At 29.9% G+C, this 9,107-nt stretch overlaps 1 protein-coding gene across 1 annotated transcript in view; it reads left to right on the forward strand.

Moving 5' to 3' along the window:
- The window catches only part of LOC106460760 (protein polybromo-1-like), a 171,348-nt gene that overhangs the window by 137,657 nt on the left and 24,584 nt on the right, over positions 1-9,107 (forward strand). Inside the window, 4 exon segments of the mRNA XM_022387753.1 lie at positions 2,402-2,499; positions 2,813-2,884; positions 6,332-6,394; positions 6,931-7,110. Of these exon segments, the coding sequence (XP_022243461.1) occupies positions 2,402-2,499; positions 2,813-2,884; positions 6,332-6,394; positions 6,931-7,110 (413 nt within the window).

The following is a 9,107-nucleotide window of genomic DNA, read 5'->3' on the forward strand; positions in this document are numbered from 1 at the left end:
ATGATATAATCTCATATAATGATACATTGCCTGTCTTCAAGCCTGCAATATATATATATATAATAACAGTTATGCACATATCTAAATCAATTGTACATTGCCATTAATAAAATTTTAATTTTTTAATACACATTTTCAGATGTAGGTGCTAATTGCTTTTAAATGTTTTAGTTATTTTTTGTTTTCAAACTGATACATTCAGCTGCAACAACATTCAGTGGCACTTTCCAACTAGTCATGAGTTATGTGTTAAGACCAGTGTTCAGTTGTTAGTGTGTGTGTATGTGTGCTTAATTGATTATGTTGCTGTATAAGTCAGTGGCACATTCCAATGACTTACACTGCATTCTTATGTAACCTTATTGAGGACCTGTGTAATGCAACATATAATAGTAACTCCTAATGAACTATATTCAATATAGTATGCAAATAAAATACCAATAACAAAAGTAAACAGTAAGTTCACAAAATGTGGCCATATTAACCCTGTACATTTTGCTATCCCCTTGGAGACAAATATCCGTTGTCTGCTGGAAGCTACTGTTACAATACTAGTACCTTGGCTTAATATCTGGATGTTAAGTTTAGAAGTTAGATAAACAAAAAAGCAAATAATAATAATACTAATATTCCAATTAATCCCACACAAAAAAAGTACTTTACCTAATTATTTTGGTCAGTTTTTTCACTGAGTATTTCAACAGACAAAACCATAAAATTGCTCAATATGATGCAATATGCAAACCCCACCAATGGTGAATAATATAAAAACAAGTTGGTGATTTGTGGATTAAGTTGTTCTGAAAGGCAAAATTTAGTAATTTCTTCACACTACATTTTCAGATCTGCCTTTTAAAGTTAAAGCTGATCTGTAATCTTTACAAAGAGTTTAAACTATATTAACCTATAGAAATAATTATATCATTTGAACTATAACATAAAAAAATCAGTTAATAGTTATTAATGCCCACCTATCACATTCTATCAGAATTTGCCAATAGTTCTCTCTGATGTGTAACAAGTAGAAAGCAGGTGTTTTAATCTGTCAATTGATGTATTATATTACATTGTTTTCTGTGCAGAGAATTGTCTATTTTGCTTCCAGTTCAAAATTTATTCCCACAGGAAACATGTCAATGAGATTAGCTGAATTTTTAACAGCTCTTATTGCATAGTTAGAAAACCAAACAAATTCTGATACTTATCAGATATTGTCTGCTTTTTACATATTATTTTTCTGTGTTCATAGGTGCATTATTTAATTAAATAAAACATTATTTTGTGTACTAGTACCATGAGTAGAAAAAAGTAGGATTAAGTTTCTTTGACAGTCGACAGCAGAAGAAAAAAGATCCACGTAAATATTATATTTCTTGTTTTGCATATGTATTCTTTATTTGTTATTATAAAAGCAAATAAAGTTTAAAAATTAGAAATTTATTTCACTAGATAAGATTAGGTTAGACAAAATAAAGAAAAAATAACATTATTAAAAAGTTTTTACGAGTAGCCTGTGTCTTACATAATTCGATAGGGTAACGTGAGCTACATGTTTGCCAAGTGATTTACAACTTATGTGCAGGATTATTTGTTAGACATGGTTCAAGGGGCAATAAAAATATATAATTTAAGTAAAAACAGATGTACTGTTATAAGATTTAAGCTATTTAGAATAAACAAATGTAGTTTCATGTTAGAATTTGGAGCCTTTCTAGAAAGTCAAATGGGTAATTTAGATTTGTTTTATTTTTTTTATGGTGGTTATGAGGTTGGTCAAATTAACCAACCTTGTGTAGAATTATGGTAGAGAAAATAACATAAAATACCAGGTTTTACTGAAAAACTGCATTTGAAATTTATTTAGTAGGTTCTCGGATTACGCAAATGAAATTTGACAATTTTCAGATGGAAAAAAAATATTTTTAATCTTAACATGAAAATCACTTTTCACTTGGAGCAGTCAACACTTTGACTCCATAAATTCATGGAGAAATTTTTTAGTAGAAATACTTCATTAAAAATTGTGATTTTGTGTCTATAAAAGACTTGTAATGCATACTGAAAGCTTGCAAAATTTCAAGAAGATACACAAAACGTATTAAAAGTTATAGCATGGAAACTCAAGTTCAATTTGGGGTCAAGGTTTTGGCCAAATCAACTGATCCTGTTGCAAGAGAGTTAAAGTGAACTAGTGTTTGAATCTTTTAAAATTAACGATTTGTTTTCAATAATCTATTAATTAGAGATGTTTGAATGAAAAAGTTCTTTTGTCAAGATTATGTAAAATGTTTGAAACTTTTGATATATTTTATAAACTTTTTAGCTGCATAAGTTTTTTCTAAAGTATCAATGGCATCATTATACTAAATAAAAGCAAATTGTATTAACTTATTTTTACTAGGTCGGCCAACAGAAATTTCTGAGAAAGATGTGTTTATTTGTGAGTCAAGGTACATGGAAAATGAACGTCAAATTCGTAAGCTTTCTAAAGGTTTAAAGGTTAGTTTATTTTCATCACCCTAACTTGCTAACTATTGTATCTGTGTTTTTTCTTTGCATGTTTTTTGTTCAGAGTAGAAACTTTAGCTTTATTACACTTTTTGAGATAACAACTATAGGAAGCTAGTGTTATACAGAAGAATCGACCTTATAGTGGTACTTTCTTTTTGGCCAAACTTATGAATTGTATTCATAATTTTTTAAGATATAAATAAGGAACCACACACACACATTCTATCTTAACTGAAACATAATTTTGGGACATTTAAATATAGTGGTGTTGATAGAAGAAAGATATTGTTTTTATTTTTAGAAACCAGTTCTCTCACCACAAGTTACAGAAGATGAATTTTATTTCTTCAGAAAGCCAATCAATCCTCAAAAGGTAAGTTTTTTTCCCTCATAAATGTGCTGATAATAGACTAGAGGCATAGGAATTAGTGGTGATACCTTGAGTAATAATAAAAAAAGGTAAATAACAGTAGCATTGTTAGCAGTATTGGTTGAAAATTTTCATCTTTTATAGGATGGTAATATTTTAGAAAACAGTGCTTGAACAAATTTTAATTTTGTAGAAATGTTGAAATCATTTTAAACTAGAGATCTCACACTTCATTTCCACAGTACAACACAAGTGTTATCTTGTGGTTTTCTTGCTATCTTTTCCATTCATTACATGATACATACATACACACACCCATTATCATTCTACAGTCATAAAATGCATTAAGAACTAGCCTTGGAAAATGCATATGTGAGTCTAATAAAGCATGTAGTATAGGTGCACTTGTGCTGAACAAACACTGCACCACATAGTTTGGGCATGTTATGTAGTATTAGTCTACAAACATAGCTCATATCTAATTATGTGAATGATAGTGGTTGGTTAGTTTGATTCCTTGTGCCTACTGTTGTGCTGTTGGTTGCATCTATTTTTGTGTATAATGGTCATGGCTTTTAAAATGTTAGAGCTGCTTTGTGGGATGTTAATCTGCAGTTTTATGTATACAGGCAGTATGTAGATCTGCATTTTTAATTAAAAATCCGATTAACTCTTTTCAGACTAGAGCCACAGAAGTGATTGTTAATTACATGCTTCTGTAAAACTCAACTATTTCATAGTGTGTTTTTTTTTGTTTTTTGTATTTGATATACTGTCACTTTTGTGGTTACAAAACATGATCATTGATAAACCTTTAGTCAAGTTTTAAATTTTTTTTAAATATATTGTTTATAAAAAATTAAAAACCAGTACAAGTAGGTGTGTATTGCTATGTGGTTACACTGCTAGCACTGTGCTCTGGTCTATAGTTGACTTTATTTGTGGCTGTGCTAGAGCTAATAGCTCAATCTTGAGGAAAGGTGTTCTTGTAACTGAAACAAAAACTATTAATCCATTTGGCTGAAAGCAAGAGAAGATGGAGTCCTTATAATCCATGGCAATAAGATCTATGAAGTTGGCATAATGTCATGAAAACATGGATTAGCAGCTTAATCCAGTCATAACTGTCACCATATTTGTTATATAAAAAAGCATTGTTTTTTGCTACAGTACAACCTACTGTACATATACGTTTCATATTTTGGGTCAAAAAATCCTATTTAGGGTTAGGAATTTAGCAGTTGCAACTATTCAAAATCAAGTTTTTGATAATGATGAAAATAGTAATATCTGTAGCCATTGGTTGCAGAAATAAGAGTGAGAAGATATTTCTGAACACATTGCTTATATTGCTGATTTTTTTATGTGCAAGTTGGAAAAAGTACTGAATTGCAAAACACCTTAAAATAAGCAATATTAGGATTGCTTTACAGCAGGCTTGTTCTTTTTAAACACCAATGGTTAAATGTAGCTTTAATTGTCTCATTTTCCAAAGTAGCATTTAACAGAGGTACAGATGAGTTAATATTAATTTTCTTAATAGGATCTAGACTATATTTAAATTAGTATGCACATAAACATGTACATTTCCATTCAATCTTGAGTGTAAACATTTTTTTTTAAATATAAATGTAATTTAATTTCTACTGATATATAATTTCTAAATCAAAATGAGCACCAGTACTTAATTTTATTTTGTCTTGGGCACAAATTTTTCACTTATTATTTTGAAAATTTTGGATGTGGAAGTTTATGTACAAACACCTCATGCTGGTGTTCTGCTGTTATGTTATTCAGACTGTATAATAGTATTTCCATGCTTTGATTTTATGTTGTTATAAACTTAAAATGTATATGTGTATTGTTTTTTCTTAAATTAAATCTGAGTTTAATATCTTAAAGCACAATTTGTTTAAAGTCCAGTACATTCATTGCTGCATAAACCATTTAAATTGAATAGTATTTGTAAAGTTTAAATATTATTTCTGTTGAATGTGGTAATATTTATATGTGTAACAGTAAACAATTTTCTGAAACTGCCTTCTAAATCATTACTTTCCATTTACAGTAGCTTTCAAGTAACATATTTCATTCATTTCAGAATTAATTAAAATAAAAAATTGCTTTTTTTGAACTAACACAGATGGTAGCATAGTTATGCCCTCTAGCTTCAATAGTTCATACTGTAAGACTAAATCACACCACCTCCCCTACCTTTTACATCAATGTTATAACCTATGAGGTTGAAGAGAAATCATTCAAACAATATCTGCCAAAGAATAGGCTAGTTTATTAGATCATATGATAAAGTTCGGGCACCTCTGCTAAATGGATCATATTTTACAGATCTTTTTGATACAGAAAATAGATTGTTGAATAGGAAATAATTAGACAAATAAGATAGTGTCAGTTAGGTTTCTCAATGTCAGAAATTTGGGTCATCAAGTACAAAATGTATACTAAATTGATTTTCATTATTTTCAGTGTGTTTATGTTTAAAATATTAATTACTTTTTAGCTATGATAGCTAGAGACAAGAAAATACTCTAAGAACACACAGCTAGTGGAAAACTTTCTTTGTTTTATTCAACAACATTTACTGTATTAACAGAAATTACTTGAGAATTTAGAATTTCCTGTTTTGGGTCAAAAATCCATTATAAGGTTAGGAATGTAGCAATTTGCTTCTGTTTTTTTTCAGGAAAAATTTGACATCACAATTTTTTTCAGTTTTTTTATTTTGATTATAGTTTCAGCAGGGAGAAAGCAGTGACATTTTAACAAAGTAAAGGAAGATAGGTTTTTGTTTTGTTCAAAAACTTTGCTATATTGACCAAAATGATCGCAATTCTGAATTTCTTGTTCCAGAAAAATCTGATATAGAGTTTAGCAGTTTTTCTATTTTTATAAAATATCAAATAAAACTTTGAAATAGTGACATTTGTTCAGTTTTTATATTTTATTTATGACTTCACTGAAGAGAAAATAAGGACATTTTAACAGCATAATGTCGAGCCTGTGTTCAAACAATTATGAAAACTGCCAGGTTCAAAAGGATTAAAAAAATAGAATTTTGCATAAACGTAAAATCTGTTGTCATTTAAAATTTTGTTTTACTTTGATACAAATTTGGTGGATAATATTCTGCTAAGGATTATACAGTAATTTTAAAAAATAAGAATTTTCTGATTATTGTTCTGGTTTATATTTTGTGCCTGATGCAGTGGCATTTATAGTTTTGTAAGTGTATGTGTTTGCTTTGTGCTCATAAAGGAAACATTGCTTTCATAAAGTTTTCTTATTGGCTGGATATTGTTCCAAGTTATCAGTCACTTAAGTTTCAAAATGATATCTAACCAGTACCTTTATGTATAAACATTTGAAATTGGTTTGAATGTGGTTGTGTCCAGCATGAAAAAGTGGCATTGTTACAAAACTGGTGTATTGCAGAGTGATGTTCGTAGTGGAAACAACGTTCGCAAAACTCTACCATCAAAAGTATTGAGCACAGTTGTGAGTACAATGCCAGCTCCTCTAGAATGTTAGTAATTATGTAATTTAAGTATGAGCTATATCAGTAACCTTATTAACTGGCCTAACCCTTCTTTTAATATATGTTACTACCAAGTATGTGATTTAGATGTGTTTTAAGAGTACTGTTTTAATCATTTTTGTACTTACTTTGCCTTTATTCCTGCATCACGTTTTTTTTCTTATCTCACCAGTATCAGAATGCCATTTAATCGTCTCACAACCACAGTCTAACCATCTGAAACTAACTTTATTAACTTTATAAACTGTGATACCTGAGTGTATATATGGATATAGATAAAGAAATTGCCATAATCTGGATATTATTGCTGTACATGAATTTTGAAATTGTTTTATATTTTTGCATGAAAGTTACTTTTGTTCAGGATTTGTTTTGTGTTTGTGTGTGTGTATGTGTGCATTTAACAATTCATTATGCAGCCATAGTTAAAAAAAATAAGTTATTGTAAGATTTTAGTATAATGCTCATTTTTTTATTTATCTGATCATTGCAATAGGAAATGTCTCCACTGATGTATAGAGCTGGTATTGAAACCGATAATGAAGAATCTAATGACATTCCTCCTCCTACCACTCCCCGAGATGACCAAGAATCAATGTCCACTCCATTGTCCACCACTAAGAAGGTAAGGCTACTCCAAGGATTGGGATCAACTCCAGTGTCAACAACTAAGAAGGTAAGAATAATCCAAAGAATTTTATTAACTCCAATGTTGGCCATAAGTAGGTCAGGGCCTAAAAATATTAACTCCATCTGTGTTGAGAGTAAGAAGGCAAGGACTCTAACAAATTAAATTAATGATAACAGTTTCAACCATAAGAAGATAAGAACTCAATTGAACTAGCTTTGTTGGAATCAATTACAAGAAGATAAGGACTTTTATAAAGAATTAAATTAACTACTATAATCAACTATAAGAAGGTAAGGACTAAAGTTTCCATTTTCAGTGTTAATTAGCATAAGACAAGAACAGGAAAGAACTAACTACATCAGAGTTAACTCTTTAAAAATAAGTTCTGTAATAAATTGATCATTGTCAACTGTAACAAGGTAGGGACTTCAAAGAATTGAACTAACTATTGGTGCTAACCGTAAGAGGATAAATTCATGAGAGAATTAACTTCATAAGAGTTACACATGAAAAGATGGGGAGTTCAAAGAACTGAATTAACTTGATTGGTGTCAACTATAAGAAAAAGAGAACTCTGCAAAACAACTCTATTAGTGTTGATCTTATTAGAACATGAAGACTTGAAGGAAGTTAACTTCATCATTGTTCATCACAAAAAAGGTGAGAAGTCAAAACAATTGAATTAACTCTATTAATGTAATACATAGTTCAATTAATTTGTTGGATGATAACAATAAGAAGGTAAGCACTTGAAAGAAAATTCAATCTTAAGAACATAAAGAATTGAATTTAGTTCATTGTTGACAAAAGGGTGTAAAGGATTCAAAATACCTCTATTAACTCAACAATGCCAGCCATAAAAAAGTAAAGACTTTACAGAATTAAATTCACTGTCAATTGTAAAAAAAATTATAGCAGAATAGAAATGACTATATATAAAATGGAAATATGAAAGAAATAGTTTTAATTGTCATTAGCTGAGAAAATGTACATTTGATGTTAAGAAACAATCATAAAAAAAAACGTGTTTATCAACAGTGATAAAAAAAGAGTTACAGTAAAACCTGCATCCCAGACATTTCACTTACATTTCACTAGTATGAAGGAGTGAATAGATGTAAAACATTCAGAACTTTCTTGTATTGTGGAAACAATACAGAGATCATCACAACTATCTGGTAACTAAAGTAAGAAGACATTTACAAACAACTTTGTCAGGGGTGTCACTGAAAGAGGGTGGCTGAATCCCTTTTTGGACCACAACTAAACATTAATTCCAACAGCTGCCATAGCTTGTTGCAAGTTAACATTGAAACCAATATTCGTAGCACATCCATAACATATTCAAATGCAATGAATGGCCAGTGTCGTGTTTCTTAGTTCAATGTGAAAAGGTAAGTAACATACTAACCAAGCAAACGCTGTACTGTAAAATCCTCTTCTGGTCTTGATAAATTCTTCATATTTTCATTTATTCTAGAGCAACTAAATAGGCTTCAGAAGGATGTGGCTGTTTGTTCACACCTACTTACTCCTAACCAAACCAATTCAGTATAGTGCTTAAACTGAAGGATTTAAATGACAATATGTCTACTGTAAATCATATAATAAGGTGAAAGATAGCTATTAAAAAGGGATTTGCATATGTATAATTGTGGCATACATATAAGCTTCCATTAACAAATGAGTAGGTAGTGTTCAGTTTGTTTAATATCTGAATGAATAGTTATTTTATCACAAATTGTTTATCCTTGAGGTTTGGTCATAGTACATGCAGTTTTACATGTGTGCATATATAGATAGATATACATGGATACATATCTAAGAAAGATCTGCCATGACCAAAAATGACCCCACCCCATCCGCAACTCCTAGAATACACTTGGGATATCCACACTGATGGAAATGTTATGAAGGACAATTTGAAGACTAAGTCTTGCTGCAGTACATCGAGAAATAATGCTTTATACATGTACTCATCATTACATTGTTTATAAAGAATTAGTTTGTGTTAGATATCAGTAAATTGTGTTTGTTTGTAT

This window comes from Limulus polyphemus, unplaced genomic scaffold (assembly GCF_000517525.1).
Source record: "Limulus polyphemus unplaced genomic scaffold, Limulus_polyphemus-2.1.2 Scaffold35, whole genome shotgun sequence".
NCBI classification, from domain to species: Eukaryota; Metazoa; Arthropoda; class Merostomata; order Xiphosura; family Limulidae; genus Limulus; species Limulus polyphemus.